This window comes from Pollachius pollachius (assembly GCF_949987615.1).
Source record: "Pollachius pollachius genome assembly, chromosome: 2".
Lineage (NCBI taxonomy): Eukaryota > Metazoa > Chordata > Actinopteri > Gadiformes > Gadidae > Pollachius > Pollachius pollachius.
Genome location: NC_136935.1, coordinates 45,575,218 through 45,602,784, shown reverse-complemented (window position 1 = coordinate 45,602,784; position 27,567 = coordinate 45,575,218). Strand labels below are relative to the sequence as shown.

General features: G+C 44.0%; 3 protein-coding genes across 3 annotated transcripts; all 3 read left to right on the top strand.

Moving 5' to 3' along the window:
• Positions 1–4,960: 4,960 nt before the first annotated feature.
• LOC307091998 (uncharacterized protein) lies at positions 4,961–8,783 on the top strand. Its single transcript, XM_079758855.1, has 2 exons — positions 4,961–5,003; positions 6,448–8,783. Coding segments are annotated over exons 1-2 (993 nt in total). The 5' UTR covers positions 4,961–5,002; the 3' UTR covers positions 7,440–8,783.
• Positions 8,784–17,085: 8,302 nt separating this feature from the next.
• Positions 17,086–24,064, top strand: LOC307071385 (uncharacterized protein; the record flags this gene model as incomplete). Its single annotated transcript, XM_079730367.1, has 10 exons — positions 17,086–17,292; positions 19,329–19,412; positions 19,726–19,776; positions 20,750–20,892; positions 21,032–21,132; positions 21,233–21,396; positions 22,889–23,191; positions 23,414–23,553; positions 23,710–23,813; positions 23,914–24,064. The coding sequence occupies exons 1-10, from the start codon at positions 17,202–17,204 to the stop codon at positions 24,062–24,064; spliced, it is 1,332 nt and encodes a 443-aa protein (XP_079586493.1). The 5' UTR covers positions 17,086–17,201.
• Positions 24,065–25,498: 1,434 nt separating this feature from the next.
• Positions 25,499–27,162, top strand: tmem109 (transmembrane protein 109). The gene is made up of 3 exons (XM_079728948.1): positions 25,499–25,938; positions 26,170–26,272; positions 26,540–27,162. Exons 1-3 carry the CDS (start codon positions 25,759–25,761, stop codon positions 26,905–26,907), a joined length of 651 nt encoding a protein of 216 aa, XP_079585074.1. The 5' UTR covers positions 25,499–25,758; the 3' UTR covers positions 26,908–27,162.
• Positions 27,163–27,567: the final 405 nt, after the last annotated feature.

Sequence of the window (27,567 nt, the reverse complement as noted above, 5' to 3'; positions counted from 1 at the left end):
TTAATCATATATATATCTAGTAAATATAATATTCGATTATTTAAAATTAGATTTATAGTATATTGTTTTCATATAATTGTATTTTGTGAACTGCAACGGTGGACTCGTGCACCGTCATATAAAGGGAGTCAAACAGAATTCAAAGTGTAGAGTGTATTTATTGAAATGGTACAAGATAAAGTGAAGTAAATGTCTATGGATAATTGGTTTAAATGCAAGGATATGGTTTGTGGGTGGCTTGATGCGGTGAATGTGTCTGTACCTTAGATGTGAGACAATATAGAATCAAAGAGAGTACAGCAAAGTGCCCATGTGAAAGAGAGTCAATCAATAGAGCGAAAAGAGCGCCCAACTGAAGGAGTGAAAACCTTCTCATATAACCCCACCCCCAGTACTCAGGTGTGGCCAATTAGGTCATTAGGATACTGAGGCCTATAGTGATGGCAGTCCGGCACTGAAGCTTGGATACGTGCTTCATACCATTAGCTTCACTAACCATAAAACCACTGATCGAAGGTTGCTTTGGTACTGAAAAATCACGTGACATATGACGTCAGAAACAGCAAACGCTTCTTTCTCTCAATGAATCACCTGAGTGGTTCGCAGCGCCGCACACTGCCACTGCAACAGACCACCTCGTTTGGAGTCTGAATTGTAGCGCCTTCAAAGCATAAAAACTTAAATGCGCAGCATTGCGTTTGGTTCGTAGTAGCCTATCTCCGGAGGCATAGCCACATGGGGGCCGTCAGAGGTCGGTCACCCCGCTGAGTCTAAAAAAAATAAATAAAAAATCCTGAACGGAAACGGTCTAAAGTAATCTGAAATATATGCACTATTAGTTTGATCTAAATTTGACTTATTATTCCTATTCAAAGTGTTATACTTTGATTATGAATAAATATTGCAACCCCCGTTGCCGCTGATCAGAATAAAGTGTTCCCACATGTCAGAACGACCTAATGCTGATCATCAGCGGTACAAGACCGATCCACCGCTGGAAAGAGCCGAGGAGCTGTCACACCAAATTTGTACCGTGTGCCAAATTTGTACCGGGTACGTAATCCATACGTAATCCATTCCAAACCTGCCTGGCAACAGATGATCGCGGACGATCGAGTCGATTGACGTAGGAAGGTTCAAGAACATTCGCGGTTAAACACTCGGTTTACTACACATTAAACACAGAGGTTACTAGCTAAATTCGAAAGTTAGGAACGCTAATAAATGTAATTTGTAAAGTTAGGGCTATCTGTCTTGCGCTCAATGAACGACTTCGCGAATGTTCTTGAACTCAATGAACGACTTCGCGAATGTTCTTGAACCTTCCTACGTCAATCGACGCGATCGTCCGCGATCATCTGTTGCCAGGCAGGTACAAATTTGGCATCCGGTACAAATTTGGTGTGACAAATTACATTTATTAGCGTTCCTAAATTTATATTTGTATTGCATTTAATTGTTTAATCGAATTTAGCTAGTAACCTCTGTGTTTAATGTGTAGTAAACCGAGTGTTTAACCGCGAATGTTCTTGAACCTCCCTACGTCAATCGACGCGATCGTCCGCGATCATCTGTTGCCAGGCAGGTTTGGAATGGATTACGTATGGATTACGTACCCGGTACAAATTTGGCACCCGGTACAAATTTGGTGTGACAGCACCCGGTACAAATTTGGTGTGACAGAGCCACTGGTGTACTGGATCAAGCACAGAAATGTTTACCCTCATCTCTTCATACTGCCGCAACAATTTTTATGTACGCCGACCTCATCTGTTCCTTCTGACCGAGTTTTCTCCAAATGTGGAGAAGTTGTGAGCAAAAAATAGAAACAGGCTCAGTCCAAAAAATGTTGAATTTTTTTTTCCCCCTAAATCAAAATCTTTGATACCCCCTACACAAGCACACCCAACTTGTGCCATGTTTTCCAGCACATCCTAATTTCCCTCAATAACACAAAATTCATTAATCTTTATTTCTAAAAATAATGATATCAAAATCTTACGTGTGCATGAGTGTGCGTGTGTGTGCATGTGTGTGCGTGTGTGTGTGTGTATGTGTGTGTGGGGGGGGGGGGGGGGTCCGTGCGCACTAGATTTATGTCGCTGTCTTAAAGACCACCAAGGGCGTAGGAACCGGGGGGGACGTGTTCCCTCCAATATCGGAGACAGGCGCATTTGTCCCACCTAAAAATTATACCGGATCTGTCAGGTTTCCGATATGTGTCCCCCCCAATGTTAAACTCATTCCTACGCCCCTGAAGACCACTATAGCCGGGCCAATTTAGTTGAAGCCTTGGCACTTCACTAGGAGAGATCACTGTTACTGAAGCTTCAAGTAATGAACCCATTTTCGAAACAATGTGCCTAAGTGGTTCATTGCTTCGCCAAAGCTTAATTTGCCCATCACTACTGAGGCCTAGCCCTGCCCCTGTATTGGCAGCTTTGACCAAAAGGGGTTGCAGGGGGTCGTCACAGAACTTTGATCTGGCAATTGCCTTTCGAAAGAAAATACAATACCAGACCAGCGGGGAGCGATAAAACCTGCTAACAATGTAATGAAATTATTATTTATTACTATTTATTACAATTATTTACTTATTGTTCCGCCTTCCTAATGCCTAAAATTCTTCTCACTTCATATTTTGCAACATGAAGTCGGCAAAGTTAAACATTTTGTTATTGTCTAACTCTTCCCCAAACTTTGCAAATTAAAAAAACGTTTCTTTTAAATAATAATGACAATCGTTAGCCTCAACTGAAAACTTCCAAAGTCCTTGGAGAAAGGAAATGTTTGTTTCACACTTAGTCTTTCTTCCTCTAACTCTGTTGGCTGAGAGATATTTAAACATGAAAATAAATGACAATTCATAAAGGGACAAATCAGGACCAAATCATGTTCATGGTGTTTTAGCTGAGTCTATGTAGTCTTTAAATCTGTAACCCTGAGCAACTGTTCATTAATAAGGTAGTTGAACAAATGTTCTTCCAAAAATGGCTCGTAGGGTAAGGCACAGACTCATGGCCTGGCTGTAGGGAAAGGTACAGACTCATAGCTATAGAGAAAGGTACAGAGTCATAGCTATAGAGAAAGGTAAAGACTCATAGCTATAGAGAAAGGTACAGACTCATAGCTATACAGAAAGGTACAGACTCATAGCTATAGAGAAAGGTACAGACTCATAGCTATAGAGAAAGGTACAGACTCATAGCTATAGAGAAAGGTACAGAATCATAGCTATAGAGAAAGGTACAGACTCATAGCTATAGAGAAAGGTACAGACTCATATATGAGTCTGTACCTTTCTCTATAGCTATAGCTATAGAGAAAGGTACAGACTCATAACTATAGAGAAAGGTACAGAATCATAGCTATAGAGAAAGGTACAGACTCATAGCTATAGAGAAAGGTACAGAATCATAGCTATAGAGAAAGGTACAGACTCATAGCTATAGAGAAAGGTACAGACTCATAGCTACAGAGAAAGGTACAGACTCATAGCTATAGAGAAAGGTACAGACTCATAGCTATAGAGAAAGGTACAGAATCATAGCTATAGAGAAAGGTACAGACTCATAGCTATAGAGAAAGGTACAGACTCATAGCTATAGAGAAAGGTACAGAATCATAGCTATAGAGAAAGGTACAGACTCATAGCTATAGAGAAAGGTACAGAATCATAACTATAGAGAAAGGTACAGATTCATAGCTATAGAGAAAGGTACAGACTCATAGCTATAGAGAAAGGTACAGACTCATAGCTATAGAGAAAGGTACAGACTCATAGCCTGGCTATAGAGAAAGGTACAGAACGGGTTCTGCACACTGAACCCAGCGCTAGTATCTCTAATCTTAACCTTGAAATCAAATTGAATGTATTCAGTTGTATCCATTCTTTGGTATGAGGGAGTTTGCAAGAAGGGTAGGGTAGTTGCAATGTGTTTACCGATCTTATATCGAAAAAATGCCGTCTTTCCTCTTCTGCAAAGCCAAGTTCAAACCAAACATGCCACACAAGGGAGATCCCGCGACTGCTGGAGGGTTAGTTTCCTTTCCTCCAGGTGGCACAGTCGGCCTATCCTTGAAGGAAGAAAGCCTTGGTCCAAAAGCCTACCCCTCACATAATTACAAGCTAATGTAATGAATACAGACCTTAGCGTGGGTGGTAAGTACTGTACAATGTGTGTGTATATTGCTGATGTGTGATGTGTATTTTTCTTATAAATCTTTTTTAACTGTTTTGATGGTAATATTTCTGCTTTTAATCTCGTCCCCATTGAACAAGAGAGTCCCTTAATGTTTCCCAGACAGGGGGAAGGGGAAAGGATAATTTACCTTCAAACCAAGATTATTGTAGTATTTGAGTATAACTTGAAAGGCCAAAACCCTCAAGACGTTAGAGTATGTGTTGTGTACATGACGTCCATTAAACGTTTCCCTGGACCTGATATATATATTTTTTTTCTGTAAATCTACATGAAGTCTGCCAAATAAAACCTTTTGTCATTGTCTAACTCTTCCCAAAACTTCCCAAATAAATAAAACGTTTCTTTGAAATAATGACAATCGTCACCTTTAACTGCAAACTTCGAAAGTCTTTGGAGGGAAATGTATTATGTAACACTTCACTGCACCTCTTGTTTTTGAAGGAATGGGGAAAGTAACGTTTTCAGTATCGCCTTGCAACGGATCAATACCCACTTTTGACCACTAGAGGACAGCACAATTGTACCTTGTTAAAAACAAATAAGTACCATCACATATTTTCCTTTATTTCGTATTAGGTATAGATAAATACTACAATACTATTCCACTATAGTACCACAGAATTTTTTTTTTTTTTTTTTCTCTGTCACGCAACATCAGAATCAGGATTGGGGCAGTTTGCTTCTCTGTCTCTCTGTCTTTCTCTCTCTCTCTCGCTCTGAAACCACAGCCCGACCTCCCTCTTTTTCTTGTCCTCTCGAAGAACACGGTTTCCACATCTCCAGCACCTGAACAGGCAAGTGGGTCTAACATACTTATCGTTATTTACTGGTCCATATATTCACCTCTCATAAATGTATCTCTCTCACAAAGACAATCAGGTTCAAACTATAATTATATATAACTATAACTATAATGCTTCTTCGTAATGTCGATATTTTCCCTTCTATTTCCTCTTGCATGCAAATCTGCTCTCTCTGTCTGCCTCTGTCTCGGTCTCTAATTCAATTCGATTCAAAAAAGTTTAATGGGCATGAGAAACAAACTTTAACATGGCAAAAGCAGGTGAACAAGCAGAAGGTAAAAGTTCAACTATAAAACGTTTAAAACAATATATATATATATATATATATATATATATATATATATATATATATATATATATATGAAATATTAGAATATTAAATACTAAATATATAGAAAGTAAAATGTGGAATACTTTAACAAGTCCAGAATCTCCTATAAACAGATAAATTAAAGATAAACTGGACATACACAGTATTTACAATGTGGAGGATGTGGACAATAGTGCAATCATTGTGAACAGACAGAAAAAGTAAAGTTGAAGTCCAGTGGGATGAGGCTGTTTATGGGAAGTTTGAGGTTGTTGTATTGTTTTATTTCTCTCAACAGAGATGTCTTTCAGGCAGGCTGTGTTTGTTAAGTCTGTACCTGGTCAAAGATTTTCTTAGTTTGGTTTTAAGTCATGGTGGTCAGGTATTCTCTCTTTCTCTCTCTCTCTCTCTATCTATCTATCTATCTATCTATCTATCTATCTATCTATCTATCTATCTATCTATCTATCTATCTATCTATCTATCTATCTATCTATCTATCTATCTATCTATCTATCTATCTATCTTTCTTTCTCTCTGTGGTTACATAAGAGAGAAAATGATCCAGCACCATCAAAATGTTTCTTTAAACGTCACCGTCCCCCACTCAAAGTTTAAATTGGCTTCTTCTAAACACAACTCTGGCTCAGTTTCAATTTCCTTTACGGAATAGGTGCCTTTATAATGTGCGTACCTTGACGATAGAGTCAGCTGTGCTGTGTTAGTACGCCACCTCTAGCTGGCGCTAGTGAGCACACGTCAGGGAGCGTTGCTGTTCTGTGTGATCAGCCCGTTGATTTGAGTTCATTTGATTCTTGTGTTGCCCGTAAGAGGCTTGCAACTAATCACTGATTAGCTGAGCTGGGAGATGGTGTCATGTTTAGGTTTCTAGCCACCATCTTTTTCACAGGGATGTAATTATTTTTCTTTTACCTATTTTCAATGGACCAGACTCGGTCTCAGGATTCCATTTCATGATTCTATGACTATACTGCCCCCTTCACGTGGCGTAGAAGTACCAATGCAGGCATTGAGAACGCGCTGTACACAGTACTCTAAGGCCAGCTCTGGTAGACAGCTCTTATATGACCGTTGTTCTCATGCATCCACTGCTGTTCTCTTTCCACAGTGGTGATGAAGATGGCTCTGCTCCACCTCCTCGTAGCCTTCAGCCTGGTTCCTCTGGTGGCTCCTGCTCCATCCTCCCCAACAACCAGCTCCCCTCTACCTAAGAACTCCCCAACAACCAGCTCCCCTCCACCCAACTTCTCCCCAACAACCAGCTCCCCTCCACCCAACTCCTCCCCAACAACCAGCTCCCCTCCACCCAACTCCTCCCCAACAACCAGCTCCCCTCCACCCAACTCCTCCCCAACAACCAGCTCCCCTCCACCCAACTCCTCCCCAACAACCAGCTCCCCTCCACCCAACTCCTCCCTAACAACCAGCTCCCCTCCACCCAACTCCTCCCCAACAACCAGCTCCCCTCCACCCAACTCCTCCCCAACAACCAGCTCCCCTCCACCCAACTCCTCCCCAACAACCAGCTCCCCTCCACCCAACTCCTCCCCAACAACCAGCTCCCCTCCACCCAACTCCTCCCTAACCCCAAACTCCACCAGCATGCCTTCCACTAACACCCTCTCCTCCACCACCTCCTCCACCCGCACTGTCCCCTCCTCCTCATCCTCAACCACCAACAACTCCTCCACAAACAGCGGGAAGTCCGGGTTAACGCGGTCGAAGGCTGTACTACTGCCGATCCTGGTCGGTATCATCGTGCTAGCGCTGTTGCTCTGCATCTTCCACGAGCTCTACACTAGCCACCCATCAGACAGGTGCAGCTCCGCCCCCACACTCCTATTTAGGGTGAGGGAGCGGATGAGGGGCAGAGTCAGCAACAAGGAGGAGTATTTGGAGCTCCACCTACCTGGAGACGATAAGGAGGAGCGAGAAGGTGGAGGACACGTTGGGGGGAGTAAGCAGGAGGAGGTGGGCGAGAAGGAGCCAGCCCAGGCTGGAGAAGAGGAGCAGAAGGACCCCAGGGGAGGAGGTCCAGGAGGACCAGCAGGACCTCCTCACGCTGCAGAGGAGCATCTGTTTGATGTCACCATATTGTAAAGGAGACGGTCGTAGCCTAGGGGCAAGGCAGTAGTAGTCATCATGTCGAGTGGTTTCATTCACAAACAACAGTAGGTGTTCAGAACACACCAACAGGTTCAGATCCCTCTGGAGACACCGTACAGGTGACCCCTGAACCAGGAAGTGAACCCAGCACATGTTGTTTTATTGAATATACTATGAATGCATTTATAAATTACATCTGTAGTAATCGCCCTGTCTACACTGATCTCTCGTCATTTCACTGGAATGGTTTGGGGAAAGGGGAAAGTCAAATCGGTTAATGAACCAGGACAAGTTTAGTTATTAGTGATTCGACACATTGCATTGCATTGTGTGCATTGTCCTCCATAAGAAGAAGCCCAAATATTCATAGCTGTCTTGATCATGGGTCTCAAACCTGCGGCCTGTCAAAGGTTTCATATCATTCTTAACTAACCCTGTGGTTTTGGGGAGACTGCCAAAAGCCCCACTAGGGTGAAAGGGATTATTCTGGGTTTGATGTCCTCATGAACATCAAACCCAGTACTAATCTATAGGTCGAGGCGGGCCGGCGCTTCAGGGCTCGTCCAGATCCTCTAACATTATGAGCTGCTTCGCCAAACAAGGTAAACACCAGAGCAAACTTATTCAAAAATTTAAAAAATATATATAAAATAAAAAGCCTTGGTAGGTTTTGGCACGGCAATTGGAACGTGTTGGGGATTTTACAGCACACATGAATGTGTGGGGGCTTGGTCTCGGCATGAAGGTGTTTGGGAACCCCAGCACCACTTTCTATTTCTATTTATATTACTCAGTCACCACGAAAGAACTTTGACCTTTGTTTCTGGGGAATAGGTAAGTGTCTGTATGAACTGACGTGCGCAGTATGTCCGCCCACGATCACCACAGGACTAGATAACCAGGTGAAGCCTTTCCAACCGCCTGGTTGGAAAGGTGTTTCCAGCCAGCATGTGAGAGGACAGGTAGTGACAGCCCTCTCCCCTGGTATTACAGGGAAACCACCCACCAGTAGAACAGCCAGAGTTAAAGGAAGTGGTATAAATTGAAAGTAACTAACCAGTGTTTCCCCTCATCCAGAGCAGGTAGTGAAAACGCCCTCATCCTGTTTCAGTGCTGGCCCGGATATATGTGAGTCACTCAGTGTAGGGCTAGAGGCCCTCTTTCTTTCATATGAAACAGGGCCTCTGATAATGGAGGCCCTCATTCCTATAAAATAGAACCCAGGTCTTAAGCTCCCCCCAAGTGTTCTTGACCCTAGGTCCCCTCCTAATTGCGTCACTCCCTGTAGAGCTACAGCGTCCAAATGGACAGGACGGATGGACTTTAGCAGACCTTAATACCTAGATTCAATTAGAAGAATTTTGTTTCGTATATATCTTCCTGGAGTTCTACGACAGCCATGTGACAATTTCTGAAATAAAATCGTTATGTCTTCCTTCAACTTTATTGGTTCAATTTTCGCTTAGAAAAACGGCAAATGGGTATTTTGATATTGACAAACAACCCATTCTCTCATTAAAGATCCCAGGGCATGCTACTTTATGGATGCTTATATATAGGTGTTAGTGGGCCCTTAATAAAGTATTTGAAGACTTTCACGAAATTCAGCCTTGGTGCAGAATTACAGCCACTATGAGCCAGTCCCACAATGAGCTTTCCACAAACGTGCCGTTTTTTTAGAGGCGGGTCAAGGTGGGGGGTGGGGGTGTGGCCCTGAGCAGCTTGCGGCCACAGTACCATGCGCTAGTGTTTACAGCGAATGTATCGCAATGGATCGGATTCATAATATCATCTGGAGGCGCAAACAGCTTTTGGCTGTGTTTTGGCCGGCGGGAGTCCTGGAGCTCTATATCTAAATAATATAATATAATATAATATATAGATATCTATATAATATGTTATCACGGCCAAAAGCTGTGTGTGCCTGCGGATGATATTATGAATCTCAAACGACTGCGTCGGGTCCTCCAATGTCTCTGGTTCTTCCACTTCCACATCAATCTGAGGCACAGACTGAACAGCAACATCAAAATCAGAATCAGAATCAGAACCAGAATCTCTTTATTGTCATTGCACAAAGTGCAACGAAATTGGGGTAGAGGCTCTCAAAATAAGTGCTTTTAAAAGAAAAAAAAGTTTTTTTTTAAAACAAAAACAAAATGAGAAAAGGGTTATTTAAAAAAAAAAAATAGAATGTTAAAGAATTCAAAAACAAATATATATATTTTAAAATGTCAGCCAATTTTAAAGGTCAGATTGGTATGTCTGTTTTTGATCTGATTGCCCAGTAGCGCCTCCCAACAGTTCAAACAGGTTAAGGCCTCGGTGGGATGAGTGTCTCAGGATGCTATGAGCTCTCCTGAGGCAGTGTCTATTGTAGACATCCTCAAGAGAGAGAAGAGGACATCTAATAACTTTTTGGGCTGTTTTTATGACCCTCTGGAGCGTTTTCCTCTCAGCTGCAGTACAACTGGCAAACCACAGCGAGATGCCGTAGCTTAGGACAGTCTCAATGGTGCAGCCATAAAAGGTCAACAGCATTTTTTCCTGAAGATTGTTCTTCCTGAGGATCCTTAGGAAATACAGTCTCTCTTGGGCCTTTTTCAGAAGCGCCTTGGTGTTAATTGTCCAGGTACATCCTGAATGTATGTATGCCGTGGAACCTGAAGTCCGAGACTCTCTCCACGCTCTCCCCGTTTGTGTAGATGAGCTGAATGTCCGGCTTATTCCTCCTATAATCAATGATCAGCCCTTTGGTCTTTGAGGTGTTGAGGATGAGGTTGTTCACCGCACACCAGTCTTTGGACCTCCTCCCTATACGCAGTCTCATCCCCACCTAAGATTAGCCCCACCGCTGTTGTATCATCCGCAGAGTTAATGACGGTATTGCTGGGGTGGCTGGGGATGCAGTCATTGGTGTAGAGAGTGTAGAGTAGGGTGCTCAGCACGCAGCCCTGAGCACCCTAGTGCTCAGGGCTGCCCAGTGGGGGGCCCAGTGGGGGGCCGGTGCTGATGCTAAGTGCAGAGAGAAAGACCCAAGTCCATTAGTTTGGTGAGCAGTCTGTTTGGTATGATGGTATTGAAAGCAGAACTGAAGTCTATGAATGGCAGCCTGGCGTAGCTCCCCTGATATTCCACGTGTTGCAGCGTGGTGTGGAGCGCGGTGGCTATGGCGTCCTCTGTAGACCTGTTTGCTCTGTCTGCGAACTGGTGGGGGTCAGAAGTGGTTGGCAGGCTTGTTGTGATGTGGCTCAAGACTAGTTTCTCGAAACACTTCATGATGACTGGTGTAAGGGCCACCGGCCGGTAGTCGTTGAGGCTGCTGACAGTAGTCTTTTTTGGTAGAGGAATGATTGTGGAGGACTTCAGGCAGGGTGGGATCATGCACTGGGACAGGGACTGGTTGAATATATCAGTGAAGATATCAGCCAGTTGGTCAGCGCAGTCTCTCAGCACTCTCCCCGTCACACCATCCGGTCCAGCAGCTTTCCTAGGATTCACTGCCCGTAGTGTGCGCCTCACCTCATGTGCCTGCACTGCGAAGATGTCGTTGCTGGGGGCTCCTGTCCACAGTGACAGTGTCAACACAATGCTTGATGTAGCAGTTGGAGGGGTACTCTTCTAAGTCCTGATTTTTGAAAATGTCCCAGTTGGTATTTCCAAAACAGTCCTGCAGCTGCTGTGCGGCATCATCAGGCCAGGTTTTAACAGTCCTTGTTACTGGGAGGGCTTTTTTCCTAATTGTGGTGTATGCTGGTATCAGAAGCAGGGACTTGTGATCAGATGTTCCCAGGTGAGGTAGCTGTTTAGTCTTGTAACCATGCTTGATATTTGAGTAGGCTTTGTCCAGAGTGTTTCCTCCCCTGGTAGCACAGTTTATGTGCTGATGGAATTTGGGAGGCACTACTTTCAGATCGGCATGATTTAAGTTGCCTGCTATGAGATGCACTGCCTCTGGATGAGTGTTTTGCTGAAGGCTCATGGCGTTGTACAGCTGACTGAGGGCGGAGTTAGCGTTTGCATTCGGTGCTCCCGTGGAAGATACTTGGGCCTGAGCACCACGGCGTCTTTCCTAAGTCCTTAGGAAAAAAAAAACGAATTCTCCTTCTCATCTTTCCTTGTACTCATGACCCCTTCCATCGAGGTCAAGGAAAAGTGGTTAATAGTGGTGTGTGTGTGTGTTTGTAACACACAAACACGCACGCACGCACACACACACACACGCACACACCTACACACCCACACACCAGCACACACACACAGAGGACAAGTTGTTCCATTACTTATAAATAGCATGACTAACCCTGAAGCAACCTGTAACCCAACATATCTGGTTCAGATGATGAAATGCATGACCAGAAGATAAATAGAGCTCCTGGCTGACAGGAAACATCCTGTGAGATCCACACGATACACAAGAAGCACCGGAGACCAAGCTGCTGCTGACAGGAAACGCTACAACCCCGCTTGCTGCAGATGTCAACTCAGTCGGTCTTCCTCTCTCACTCTGTCGGTCGAGGGATATTTAAACATGAAAATAAATGATGAGTTCATAAAGGGACAAATCAGGACAAAATCATTGTTCATGGTGTTTTAGCTGACTCTATGTAGTCTTTTAAATCTGTAACCCTGAGCAACCGTTGTGATGATGATGATCAAGTTAGCGGTGTCCATGAGCGGTCCTGGTCCTATAGAAAGTTGGTCTCGGTCTCAAAGCTGAGTCTTATTAATGTGACCCAGGGCGTCATTGTTGGGACTCACCCGGTACAGCGGGGGGGGGGGGGGGGGGGGGGGGGGGGGGCTCTGTGATGTCACAGCCATGTTCAGGCTGTTGGAAGCAGTCCACAGCAGCCACCAAGTTCCCCCACTGCTCCTCTGGTGCTCACATTCTTAGATCCTCGGTCGACAGGTTCAGAAAGAAGGATCTGAAGGATCAGATGAACCCTGGTCAGAGACCCCCCAGAGACACTCTGCAGATACCTCTATATGATGTGGAAAATAATGTGATAATTGTGTGCGTGTGTGCGTATTTGTTTGTGTGTGTGTGTGTGTGTGTGTGTGTGTGTCAGGGATGGAAATTAACACCCGCCACATGCCATTTGCGGGTGGATTTGCATAGTGGCGGGTGAATTGTGTCACTTCACCCGCCACTGTGTCGGGTAATACTTTCCAGTCAGGTCCGTTCAAATTTGCTTATTTAATACATTCGTCATACGGCGCTGCACAGTTTCACAACCATTACTGTCAACATCCGGCCCCCTTCTTCTTCTACGCCTCTTTTGCTGAACTGCGACTGTCAACATCCGGGATAATATACCGGTAACCATAGAGATAATATGCCGTTATCAACATTCGGTATAGTATGCTAGGCTAACTATTGACATACAGTGGGGCAAAAAAGTATTTAGTCAGCCACCAATTGTGCAAGTTCTCCCACTTAAAAAGATGAGAGAGGCCTGTAATTTTCATCATAGGTATACCTCAGATATGAGAGACAAAATGAAAAAAAAAATCTAGAAAATCACATTGCCTGATTTTTAAAGAATTTATTTGCAAATGATGGTGGAAAATAAGTATTTGGTCAATAACAAAAGGTCATCTCAATACTTTGTTACAATTCAATTCAATTCAATTTTATTTGTATAGCCCTTAATCACCATTACAGTCTCAAAGGGCTTAACAAGTCAAATATTTATGACACCCCCCTTTACCCAAGCCCCCACAAGGGCAAGAAAAAACTCCCTTGAAATTAGCAAGGAAGAAATCTTGAGAAGAAACGCATAGTGGGGGATCCTTCTTCCAGGGATGGTCAGGAGTGCAATGGGTGCCATAATTGACATACAGGTAAATACATGCACAAAAATGGTGATGTGGTGCTGGCCGGTTGACCATGAGGAGAGTCCAGGCATCCAGTCCAGTCACCGCAACATGCTAGAACAGACAGAATAGTGAATTAGAACGGAACAGTACATAGCGGGAATGTATACTGCATTAACAAAACACAAACAACCAGAGTGGTCTTCACTTCGCATTTTCACAATCGTTTTCACAATCCTATGTTCCAAATGCAAGATCGTAGAGGTGCGTTTTGAGCTTTCCTTTGAATAGCTCCACAGAGTCAGCTTCCCTGATCACTTGTGGCAGCCTATTCCATAGGAAGGGGGCTCGATAGGCAAACGCTCTCTGTCCGGCCGATTTCTTTTTAACCTTCGGCAGTGAAAGAAGGCCAGCTCCCGAAGACCGGAGGGACCGAGAAGGACTATAAGGAATGATCAGGTCCTTCAGGTAGGATGGAGAAGATCCATGCACGGCTTTATAGGTTAGCAGTAGCACCTTAAAGTCCGATCTGAAAGTTATTGGTAGCCAGTGCAGAGAGGCGAGAATAGGTGTGATATGATCAAACCTTCTCGTTCTGGTCAGCAGTCTAGCTGCAGCATTCTGTACAAGCTGTAGACTTTTTGTGGTCGATTTTGGTAGTCCCGAGAACAGTGCATTGCAATAATCCAGTCTTGATGAAACAAATGCATGAATCAGTGTCTCTGCATCCGCTGCAGATAACATTGGTCTGATTCTTGCAATGTTTCTCAGATGGAAAAAGGCAATTCTAATTATGCTTCTAACATGTTGGTTGAAGCACAGTTGAGGGTCGAACAGGACCCCAAGATTCTTGACTGATGCACTCTGTAGGATGGCGAGTCCATCCAACCACAGTGAGACATCCTCAAACTCTCTCCGGTCCCGCTTCGAGCCGATAATTATCAACTCTGTCTTCCCAGTGTTAAGCTGGAGGAAGTTTTGTGACATCCAGCCCCTCACCGCAGCTAGACAGGACTCAACCCTCTGGATCTGGGGCGAGTTCCCTGAATCCACTGGAATGAAGAGCTGGGTGTCATCCGCGTAGCAGTGGAAACTAATTCCGAAGCTGCGGATAACGTCGCCCAAGGGAAGCATATAGATTGCAAAAAGTAATGGGCCAAGGACCGACCCTTGTGGTAAGCCAAAGCGTAGTTTGCAGTGTTTTGATTCTGAACCCTCGTGGAGCACAAATTGGGTTCTATCTGTGAGGTACGATTCAAGCCAACCAAGAGCCGTACCCCCGAAACCAACATAGTGCTCAAGACGGTGAAGAAGAATGCTATGGTCGATCGTGTCGAACGCAGCACTCAGGTCCAGCAGCACAAGCATTGAGCTTGTATTTTTATCCAAGGCAAGAAGGATGTCATTTACAACTCTTGTAACAGCAGTTTCAGCTGAGTGGAAATTCCTGAACCCTGACTGGAAAGGTTCGAAGAGATTGTTCCTCGTCAGATAATCGACGATTTGCTTTGCTACAATCCTTTCCGGTACCTTGGACAGGAAGGGCAGGTTCGATATAGGCCGATAGTTCCTGACTAAGTCAGGGTCTAGGCCAGGCTTTTTGAGTAGCGGTTTTATCACCGCAGCCTTGAAATTGGAGGGAACAATTCCTGTTGAAAGCGAAAGATTCATAAGCGAGAGGATAGTAGGCCCCACAGTTGGAAGAAGTTCTTTAAGAACCTTGGAAGGGAGAGGATCCAACATACAAGTTGTTGTTTTCGATGCCTTTATCACCTTTTCAAGTTCCACCAGAGGAATTGCCTTGAACTCCAAGAACGTTGCGTCAGAATTCCCCATCCTACTAGGCAGGACCCCATCCTGCCCCACAAGATGTGTAGGACAAGCTGCACGGCAAGCATCAATTTCCTCTCTAATCGATTGAATCTTATTCACATGCCCTTTGTTGGCAATGACAGAGGTCAAACGTTTTCTGTAAGTCTTAACAAGGTTTTCACACACTGCTGCTGGTATTTTGGCCCATTCCTCCATGCAGATCTCCTCTAGAGCAGTGATGTTTTTGGGCCACACAGACTTTCAACTCCCTCCAAAGATTTTCTATGGGGTTGAGATCTGGAGACTGGCTATGCCACTCCAGGACCTTGAAATGCTTCTTACGAAGTCACTCCTTCGTTGCCAAGGCGGTGTGTTTGTGGTCATTGTCATGCTGAAAGACCCAGCCACGTTTCATCTTCAGTGCCCTTGCTGATGGAAGGAGGTTTTCACTCAAAATCTCACGATACATGGCCCCATTCATTCTTTCCGTCATACGGATCAGACGTCCTGGTCCCTTGGCAGAAAAACAGCCCTAAGCATGATGTTTCCACCCCCATGCTTCACTGTAGGTATGGTGTTCTTTGGATGCAACTCAGCATTCTTTCTCCTCCAAACACGACGAGTTGAGTTTTTACCAAAAAGTTATATTTTGGTTTCATCTGACCATATAACATTCTCCCAATCCTGTTCTGGATCATCCAAATGCTCTCTAGCAAACTTCAAACGGGCCCGGACATGCACTGGCTTTAGCAGGGGGACACGTCTGGCACTGCAGGATTTGAGTCCCTGGCGGCGTAGTGTGTTAGTGATGGTAGCCTTTGTTACTTTGGTCCCAGCTCTCTGGAGGTCATTCACTAGGTCCCCCCGTGTGGTTCTGGGATTTTTGTTCACCGTTCTTGTGATCATTTTGACCCCACAGGGTGAGATCTTGCGTGGAGCCCCAGATCGAGGGAGATTATCAGTGGTCTTGTATGTATTCCATTTCCTAATAATTGCTCCCACAGTTGATTTCTTCACACCAAGCTGCTTACCTATTGCAGATTCAGACTTCCCAGCCTGGTGCAGGTCTACAATTGTGTTTCTGGTGTCCTTCGACAGCTCTTTGGTCTTGGCCATAGTGGAGTTTGGAGTGTGACTGTTTGAGGTTGTGGACAGGTGTCTTTTATAGTGATAAGGAGTTCAAACAGGTGCCATTAATACAGGTAACAAGTGGAGGACAGAGGAGCCTCTTAAAGAAGAAGTTATAGGTCTGTGACAGCCAGAAATCTTGCTGGTTTGTAGGTGACCAAATACTTATTTTCCACAATAATTTGCAAATAAATTCTTAAAAAATCAGATTTTTTTTTTCATTTTGTCTCTCATAGCTGAGGTTTACCTATGATGAAAATTACAGGCCTGTTGCGTTTCCTCACCGGAGGAAAGAGAACAGCTGAGGAGAGTGTAGGCCAGGTACAGGTGGCGGATGATAGTACGGCTGTCATCCCCAAAAAGAAGCGTTGTTTTAACAAGACATGGCGAACATCGGACAGTGGGCAACACCGTGACTGGCTGGTGTTTAACGGGACGAGCCATCAGCGCCTGAAACCACGACAGCGATGAGGACGCTCGTTAGCCTCAAAACAGCCCAGCTTGATAGAATTAGCTCTAGTATTTCGAAATGCACACGCAATTTCCAAAAAGGGAAGACTTTTGATGGAAAAAATGATGTGTATGAAAAACACTTTTCTTATCTATTGTTACTATTATATTGTTTAAAATGTCTGCGTATATTAAAAAAATATATAGCGTATAAAAAGTGTCTGGTAAAAAGATGAGTGGCTGGTAGATTTTTAAATCTACCTGCCACAGTGGCTGGTGGGCAAAAAAGTTAATTTCCATCTCTGGTGTGTGTGTGTGTTTGTGTGTGTGCGTGTGTGTGTGTGTGTGTGTGTGTGTGTGTGCATGTGTGTGTGTGTGTTAAATAATGGCGTCTGATAAGAGTAGAAGAAAAATATCTACTGACAGTGATGGTTCAGAATGAAAGCAGATGATTGGTCAGAATTAAAACATGTGACGTGGTTCCTCCAGATAATAAAGCCGGGCTGAAGCCTGAGAGCTGAAGCAGTGGAGGCCGTCCAGAGAGGAACCATGGAGCCCGTCCTTGAGCTGGACCCTGGACCCCCTGAGGAACCTGAGGACACGTCTCTGGAAAGGAGGTGGACTAGGAAGGGGAGATCTGGTAGGAGCCTTTTTAGAGGATTTAGAGTGAATAAACAATCAGTAATAAAATAAGTTTTACATTTAATAAATCTCAAGAATTAGATTTGGCCAACGTTTGAGGCCAAAGTGCCCAACCTGCTGCGCCAAGGAAACGATCTATAGTATTATGTGTTCAAGGCAAAGGATAAACATTTATGTTTCCAGACCAAACAACCTGTTGTACGTCCATGAGTTACGTTCTATAACAGGTCTTTTGGTCTGAAAACATACATTTATATGATCGGTCAATATTGAGTAGCTACGACAAATGACAGAGTGCAGCTTTAGGAAGCACAAGTTTAGTATTTTCATTAATTCAACAGTTAATAAACAGTTGACAAATGGTCTGGTAATACTTATGCTGTCATGTTTGCTAATTGTATTCCTGTTAACTAAGGTTATGGTGTTCATATCAACTAAATGTATACATTATTAATAGGGTTAGTATAGGGGTCTATGGTTAAGGTTAACCCAAACCCACTAACTCCAACCCCTATTCACTTTGCACGCGAAGTCACGACGACTGGCTGGCGGGAAAGAACAACGTTCTCTAGCAACTTAGTAACCTAATCAAGGATCTGCCAGGGCGTCGCCAGTTTTACCATACGAACGAAAGTTGGTATTTTGAGGTGGAAACGATATGCCAGATAGTTGCTGTGCGATTGGACGTACTAACCGCCGAGGAGTGAAGCCGGGGTTATGTTTTCACCCCATCCGAAAAGGAGAAAAACTCTATTATTGTCTATAAGATTAGAATTGGCCATAAGTAATATATATTGTTTAATTACACATTATAATTACGATTATTACAAAATGAAAATAACCCTCCTTCTTGCAAGGCCGGCGCTCGGCATAGGCGAACTAGGCGACCGCCTAGGCCGGCAAATGCGTTGGGGCCGCCCTCTGGTGGCGTCCTTAATTAGTCAATTAAAATATACGAAACAAACGGAGAAGGGAGGGGGCGCGGGAGCAATCGCCAGGGCATCAAATATGTGCATAAAAGTGCATAAAATGTTATTTATTTAATTACAGAATACCTTTAAGAGTGAATTTCTTTGCATCCCTCCGGATCTGCCGTTTCTCCGTGAGAGAGCAACCTGCTTCATACATCTGAGACGACAGATACAACAAAATAGAATTAAATGACACCATTTTCAATCAACAACAACAAAACCTATACACCTAAAATCTACCTACCTACCTACCTACCTACCTACCTACCTACCTACCTACCTACCTACCTACCTACCTACCTACCTACCTACCTACCTACCTACCTATCTATCTATCTATCTATCTATCTATCTATCTATCTATCTATCTATCTATCTATATTAAATGAACACAAGATAGCTAGCTAGACTATGAGAACGTTAAACACTCGGTTTACTACACATTAAACACAGAGGTTACTAGCTAAATTCGATTAAACAATTAAATGCAATACAAATATAAAGTTAGGAACGCTAATAAATTTAATTTGTAAAGTTAGGGCTATCTGTCTTGTCACGCTCAATGAACGACTTCGCGAATGTTCTTGAACTCAATGAACGGCTTCGCGAATGTTCTTGAACCTTCCTACGTCAATCGACGCGATCGTCCGCGATCATCTGTTGCCAGGCAGGTTTGGAATGGATTACGTATGGATTACGTACCCGGTACAAATTTGGCACCCGGTACAAATTTGGTGTGACAGCGTCACTAAACGATCCTAAGCAGTTTTATTTCAGAGTGCAGCAAAGTGTGAGTGTGTGTGTGTGTGTGTGTGTGTGTGTGTGTGTGTGTGTGTGTGTGTGTCGGTGTGTTTGTGTCAATGTGTGCGCGTGTGTGTGTGTTTGTGCGTGTGTGTGTCGGTGTGTATGTGTTTGTGTCAATGTGTGTGTGTGTGTGTGTGTGTGTGTGTGTGCGTGTATGTGTGTACGTGTGTGTTTCTGTGTGTGTGTGTGTGTGTGTGTGTGTGTGTGTGTGTGTGTGTGTGTGTGTGTGTGTGTGTGTGTGTGTCCTATCCCTCAACAGGTCTGAAGCTGTACGCCTGTGTCGCTCTGAGCATAGCACTGCTGTGTTTGCTACAAGCCACTCTCAACATCTCCCTGCGCCTGCGTGAGTAATAATTCATCCTGAATACAAGCACAATAAGAACACTAGTATTAATAGTAATAACCATGATAATGATGATGTATTTATAATTATAGTAATAATGATAGTAATAATAATTATTATTATTATAATAGTGATAATAATTGTCATGGTATTATTAGTTGTATTATTATTATTATTAATAATAATAATGCTATTCATGATAAGACATAATATTAATAGATCCTATTATGATAATGATTGGCCTGTTCTGTTTAGAGACAATGTCGTTCTGGTTTAGAGCTGTTTTCTTCTGTACTCCTCTCCCCTGTCCTAGACTCAGTGACATCTTGGACGAAGGGGAGAGACCACATAATGGATACACTTGGTGAGTGTTTTCTAATAGTTATTAAAGTTACAAAATGAATCATGTTATTAAACTCTGATTCAAAAATACTTTCTGCTTGTGTGATTAATGTTTGAACATCCTCTCTTCCTTATAACTTACCATTTTATGTTGTCAGGCTACCATAGCATAATAGACAGTGTTATAATTACTAATAACTAAATCAAATAATTACGGAAGAAAAAGTGAGGCAGGCGTGTAGTATTTAACCTTGGAGGACTGCGTGTCTTCGCAGACGTGATGGTCCACCACTAGCAAACGGATCTCCACTTACTACGTTCTGTGCTGAAGTGTAATTAGGGCTCAACAGCAGTAACTCTGTCTCTTCAAGTTTCTCTTGTGGTCTACTACACGTGGTCAGGTCTCTATTGTGGTCTTTACTTAGGTCAGGTCTCTATTGTTGTCTATACACAAGGTCAGGCCTCTATTTTGGAGAATACTCAAGGTCAGGTCTCTATTGTGGTCTATACACAAGGTCAGGACTCTATATGGGGAGAATACTCAAGGTCATGTCTCTATTGTTGTCTATAAGGTCAGGTCTCTATTGTGGTCTATACACAAGGTCAGGTCTCTATATGGGGAGAATACTCAAGGTCATGTCTCTATTGTTGGCTATAAGGTCAGGTCTCTATTGTGGTCTATACACAAGGTCAGGACTCTATATGGGGAGAATACTCAAGGTCATGTCTCTATTGTTGTCTATAAGGTCAGGTCTCTATTGTGGTCTATACACAAGGTCAGGTCTCTATATGGGGAGAATACTCAAGGTCATGTCTCTATTATTGTCTATAAGGTTAGGTCTCTATTGTGGTCTATACACAAGGTCAGGACTCTATATGGGGAGAATACTCAAGGTCAGGTCTCTATCCTGTAGAGGTATTTGTGGGTCCCATGTAATAAAAACAGTAACATTAAAAGTTATATGATTATGAATGTTTTCCTTTGCATTCAACAGATGGTTTGACACGACTGGGCTGGCTGTATTTCAACCAGAGTCTCTACTTTATTTCTACTACTAAGAAGGACTGGAAGGCCAGCAGAGACTTCTGTCTGAACAGAGACGCAGACCTGCTAGTTATCAACAGCAAAGAAGAACAGGTAACAGAGGCTGTGTGTGTGTTTGTGTGCGTGTGTGTGTGTGAGTTGGGGGCGGGGGTTCAGTCAGCTGAGTTATCATGACAATCGAAACTTACTAGTAAAATTAAGATAAAAATAGTCAAATTACTATTTGAAACAGGACTTTGTCATGAGATTTCGGGATGATTCCTGGATTGGACTGAGTGACGGAGACACAGAGGGAACCTGGAAGTGGGTGGATGGTACCAACTTGACTTCAAGGTAATGCTGATGACTCCATTCAGCAGCCTCTCTTCTCTGAGAGGGACAGAGTGATATCACCTCAACACTGGGCTCAACTTTATATTCTTTCTGGTTTCAGTTTCTGGCTGTCCGGTGAACCAAACGACTTCTTTGGAGCAGAAGACTGTGCTTTAGCTATGGAGGGCGGGTGGAATGATGACACGTGTGCCAAGCTTTACTCCTGGATCTGCGAGAAGAAGGTCGTAGTTCTGGATCATCTGGATGCTGAACTGATGAAACAGGGTCTGTAGACTCTGTTTGTGTTCATGTGTTAGAACTGCTGATCCTTTCTATTCTCTCTGCGGTCTCACAGTACGTATACTCTTTATGAATGGAAAGGGGCTTTGGATGTGTTTACCTTTGATCAGTAATATAAAGTTTCTCCCATCACATAACCTTCTGTTCTGTGTAGCATGTATAAAACGGTAGTGCTAACGCGTCAGTGTTGACCACTGCACACACGCTGGCCATTTGACGACATTGTGTTTCCCAGGCATGGTGCGACTGCTGACCCGGTGCTTCACCTTGGTGGTTTGATGGTTGGTTTGTCTATCCTTACCTTGTCTCGCGTGTCGATGTAACATCTTGAGCATAGCAGAGCAATCCGTTTCTGACAATGAGTATCTGACTATCCTCATGGTTGGATGGCGATTGACATCGCGCTGCTGTGTCCTGTTGAGATGTGTCTCCACCAGTTGGCATGACGCCACACTTACCAGAGACCGGAGATTGATGGTTCAAGCTCAGGCCTGGAGGGTCAAACAACACGTTCCAATTGATTGTATGGAGGTCTCGACACACAAATGGAGAACAACAACAACAACAAACATAAGGAGAGAGGTTCAAGAGCAGGTGTCTCCTCTCCTTCCATCACACCGTCACCTCTGATCGTTATCCTGGAAACAGGAGCACCACAGAGAGGTGAATCCGTGTCACCTCTGATCATTATCCAGCTTTCTGCTGTGATGGGTGCTAAACAGACCTGAGCGGACCCGGATCAGGACATGGAGAGCGACTGCTACGATATTCAGTTGTGTAGGAAACAGGGGGGAAACCATCCAGTTTAAACCTCTGTGCACACAGGGTGGATTGATGAAGTATCCTTGAGGGACCAGGCTATCTCCTGGGTGAAGTATCTTCTGGGTGGAGTGGTGAGGTGTCATTAAGGGACCAGGCTATCTCCTGGGTGGAGTATCTTCTGGGTGGAGTGGTGAGGTGTCATTAAGGGACCAGGCTATATCCTGGGTGGAGTATCTTCTGGGTGGAGTGATGAGGTGTCATTAAGGGACAAGGCTATCTCCTGGGTGGAGTATCTTCTGGGTGGAGTGATGAGGTGTCATTAAGGGACCAGCCTATCTCCTGGGTGGAGTATCTTCTGGGTGGAGTGGTGAGGTGTCATTAAGGGACCAGGCTATCTCCTGGGTGGAGTATCTTCTGGGTGGAGTGATAAGGTGTCATTAAGGGACCAGGCTATCTCCTGGGTGGAGTATCTTCTGGGTGGAGTGATAAGGTGTCATTAAGGGACAAGGCTATCTCCTGGGTGGAGTATCTTCTGGGTGGAGTGATGAGGTGTCATTAAGGGACAAGGCTATCTCCTGGGTGGAGTATCTTCTGGGTGGAGTAATGGGGTGTCATTAAGGGACCAGGCTATCTTCCGGTGTCCGCCCAGGGGTGGGGTTTGTGTGTTCTGACGTTGCATCTCTAGACTCATCTCGTCTTCCTTTCTTCTGTTAAGTGACGCACAAGGATCAAGAGGAGGCCCCCCACATCATAAGCCCCCCCTCCACCAAGATTGTGTCCGTGGGCAACACAGCCCAATTCTCCTGCCATGCCAGGGGCCAGCCAAAGCCCACCATCGAGTGGCTATACAACGGCCGGCCCCTGAAGAGGGACAGGGAAGACCAATCAGAGGCTGCTGTCTTGGGGGACGGGGGGGATCTCGTCGTCAAAGGTGTGAGGCCTGGTGTGGACACGGTGAGCTGCGTAGCGAACAACAGCGCTGGCACGGCCAATCACACCACTGAGCTGCTTGTCTTTGGTAAGATCTGGTGGTTGACTTGATATATTCATAACATTGTTGATATATTCATAACAATGTTGTTGATATATTCATAACAATGTTGTTGATATATTCATAAAATTGTTGTTGATGAATCCTTACTGGGCAGATTGGCGGAAGATTCTCTTGTAGCAACTCTTTATAGTTTTGAGAGCAATATTTCATAAATGTTTCATATTTTACTTCCTTTAAATTCATCAGGAGTGACACCAGACGGCTGGAGGTTTTTCAACCGGAGTCTCTACTTCATCTCTACTACTAAGAGGAACTGGACGGCCAGCAGAGAGGACTGCCTGCAAAGAAACGCAGACCTGGTGGTTATCAACAGCAAAGGAGAACAGGTAACAGAGGCTGTGTGCATGTGTGTGTGTGTGTGTGTGTGTGTGTGTGTGTGTGTGTGTGTGTGTGTGTGTGTGTGTGTACGTTTTTCAGGGGCACATTTTTCATTCAGCCAGCTGTGTTGTCGTGACCACAGATACAATTAAAACTTGAAACAGGAGTTTGCTACCAAATGGCAGACTAGTTTCTGGATTGGGCTGAGACTGGACCGAGACACAGACAGGACCTGGAAGTGGGTGGATGGTACCAACGTGACTTTAAGGTAATTCTGATGACTCCATTCAGTAGCCTCTCCATTCTTAGAGTGACAGAGTGATATCTCCTCAACACTGGGCTCAACTTTCTATTATTTCTGGTTTCAGTTCCTGGCTGTCCGGAGAACCAAACAATTACCATGGAGCAGAAGACTGTGTGGTAGCTTGGAACAGCGGCTGGTATGATGGATTTTGTTCCGCGCTTTACTTCTGGATATGCGAGAAGGCTGTAGCCTTGGACAACTTGGAAATGAAATAAACAGTGGCATGCTAGACAATTCTTGCACATTCAGTTCACCCAGAAATGGGCGAGTAGTATTTGCACACTTAACTTCTGCTGCTTGGCTTAAAGGAGTAAGGATCCTTGTCAAATTAACATTAGCCACAGTAGGGGTGCAGATTTTGCAATCAATACTGGCCCACAGACTTTAGGGTGAGATGACTATACAACTATGCATTTTGAGTGAACTATTCCTTATTCCTTAGTCCATACACACATGAAAATAAGACAACTATTCTCTTACCTGGTACCTAGTCTATGGGCCATTCATTTCTTTTGTACATTTTCTCTTGCAACAGATAGTTTAGTTCATAATTGTCAAGGGGCAGTTTGTAAATATTACTTGTCCTACACAGGCCTAATGCATTCATATAAGATATTAAAATATCATCATCACTCAAAATATATTCAAAAAATATTTTAAATATTACAATATTCAGTCAACAATTAACCAAAATATCTACATTTTGTAACATATTCATGAAAACTGATATACTCTCTCGGTTGAGTTTACGGACACCATTGGAAAACAGCGGTTGGAGTTGCTTTATGCCATGCTGCAACTCTATTAGACTTTAGCACATGAGAAGGCTATAAAATGATTATAACTATAACGTAACTTCACAGTCAAATGTGAAAAGATATACATTACAATCTATACGCTACTTAATTAATTTTAAAAATAAACTTAATTTAACTGGTGTTTCCTGTTATCTGGAGAAGTTGAGGCATCCAGCGTCTGAGATTCATCATCTGCTCACAGTATATTCCCTGCATGTCACCTGACAGTCATTGGAAATTATTGTTTAAATGATAGAAATGACAATATAATAAGACATTATAATTAGATACTAGAAGAGGTTAGTACAACTCGTTGGTGTTAGACAGTATAATACGATATTATAAATATATACTAGAAGTGGACAAATGGATGGTGTTTGACAGAATAATAAGTCATTATAATTAGAAAACTAGTAGAGGTGAGTACAACTCGTTGGTGTTAGACAGTATAATACAACATTATAAATAGATACTAGAGGAGGATAGTCCAACTGGATGGTGTTAGACAGCATAATACAACATTATAAATAGATAGAAGAAGAGGATAGTACAACGAGATGGTGTTAAGACAGTATAATACGAGATAGATACTAGAAGAGAATAGTATAACTGGATGGCGCAAGACAGTATTTTATAACCTTTGAAGAATCAGGTTTTCCACCACGTGTTCTTTTTCAAATATTTTCTAAACTCTGCCCAACTTCCTGCCTATTTCTGTCCTGTTACATGTTAGTCTGTAATTTTATTTAAAAAGTATTCCAATTTGAAAGAAGATAATATAATATTATAATTAATATTGAAAGCGACCTTAATTTTTTAACTGGGTAAGCACAGCTAATTTAGGAAATATAGGTATGGATTCGGTGAAACCTTACGTTGTCTACACAGTAGGTGGCAGGCGTCTTTTATTTATGACAATTCAAATCCTCAAGTTTACATACAGGATACGGAAAAAAATTCGCCTCCGTGGTGATTTCATTAACTTCCTTACAACATCGTGAAACCTGTGTTAATAAGCCACACAACGCCCTGTTTATTTTGTGAATTAAACTTCTCCTCCGGTGACTGAGAACAACATTGTGAGCGGCGAGCAATTTGTAAGAGATTCGAGCATGGACTACTTCCGAGCCGTCCCCTGTCTGGTGTGGGTTCTACTCACCTCTGTAGCGGCAGAGAGTCGGTTTGATAAGAGCTCCGGGTCTCCGTACGGGATGGTCGGTGACCTGGCCGAACAAGTGGGCACTTACCTTCGCCAACTTGCCCAGGAGAAGGCGGTGGTTTCTGCACAAAAGGTGAGCTTAATGGGTTTGTTAAGAACGGTGTTTGTTTACACTATAGTAATAGTAAACTATACTTCTACTAGCCTACTTCAATTGTAGATTCAGATACAGTCAAAATTAAACGACAAGGCTAGTTTTAATTTGATTATGTTTAGCACTGTTAATAATAAACAGTTAGGTGGTGGTTGGTTTCAAAACCGAAAGCTTGTTGACCGAGCTGTTCCATTACCCTCCCTCGGCCAGACTATCTCCGAGGCGGTGGCGGTAGCGGGAGAGGCGCTGGCGGCTGGACTCAACGTCTGTTCCCGGTACCTGTCTCAGCTCCTGGCGGCGATAGGAGTAAACGGTTGGATAACTGGAAGCTAGAGGAATTTTGTGTCATCTTCAGAAAAGCTCGTTATAGCTGTCTGTTTAACCAATTTAATAATATTCCAAACAGATCTATTAGCATGGAAAATAAGTACTACTAAAAACTAAACCATCCTCTCTCTCTCACACTACCTCTCCCTGTCTTTGTCCGTACTTGTCTGTGCCTCCACCTGTCTGTGTCTCTACCTGTCTGTACTTATCTGTGCCTCTACCTGTCTGTGCCTCTACCTGTCTGTGCCTCCAGATGTCCTCCCCTCGTCCCAGGCGAGTGCGGAGGGTGTGGTCTTTGTCAGCCAGTGGCTCCTCTTCACTCTGATTGGCTACTGGTTGATCTGGCTGCTGGTGCGCTCCCTTGCCTCCACTCTGCGCTTCGGCTTCTGGCTGCTGAAGGTGGGCGGGGCCCTCACCGCCTTTGGACTTATCCTGAGTGACCACACCGCCGCCATGGGGACCACCGCCATCCGATTGGCTGTGCTGGTGCTGCTCTGTGTGCTATTGGGCGTCGGGCCGTGGAGTGGCGGGGCTAAAGACGATACGAGCATACAGATGGAGAAACAGGTGAAGACCCTTGAGAGGAGGGTGAGGGAGATGGAGAGAATGATCGAGCGATGAGTGACGAGAGGAAAGCAGGAGGAGACGGTGGTGGAGGAGATGGTGGTGGAGGAGACGGTGGTGGAGTAGGGAGTGATGGAGGAGAGCCAGATGGGACATGCGTGACGGAGACAGTGATGAAAAAGAGAGAGAAGAAAGCCTTCCATATATTTTAGGAAGAGCATCCTGACGGTTCAAACTAAAGCCAGAACAGCTTGTTGTTTTTTTTACGTTGCATTGACCCACGTGCTTTCAGCTTTTCCAATAAAAACAAGAACATTGCAACGATGTTGCTTCCAAAATTAATATGCTGTCTAACATTCTCTCTCTCTCTCTCTCTCTCTCTCTCTCTCTCTCTCTACTTATTAAGTTATTAACAACATGTTAAAGTGTCGGGGTAGACGGCCCCCCTGGTGAAATGCATTTTGGCCACGCTGCAACAAGGTCCGGGTCGGGGACCTTTCTGTGTGTATTCTGTACGTTCCCTTGTGGTCACATGGGTCCTCCCACACCAGCTGGGTTACAACTCCTTCTTAGCCCTTCACTGTCACAGGTGACCCCTACTGTCTCAGGTGACCCTTGACCTCTACTGTCTCAGGTGACCCCTACTGTCTCAGGTGACCCTTGACACCTACTGTCTCAGGTGACCCTTGACCATTACTGTCTCAGGTGACCCCTACT

Coding starts and splice junctions, on each gene's coding strand:
- tmem109 (XM_079728948.1), top strand. CDS start 25,759: ATGGACTACTTCCGAGCCGTCCCCTGTCTGGTGTGGGTTCTACTCACC. Junction 25,939..26,169: donor CGGTGGTTTCTGCACAAAAG/GTGAGCTTAATG, acceptor TCCCTCGGCCAG/ACTATCTCCGAGGCGGTGGC. Junction 26,273..26,539: donor GGCGGCGATAGGAGTAAACG/GTTGGATAACTG, acceptor CTGTGCCTCCAG/ATGTCCTCCCCTCGTCCCAG.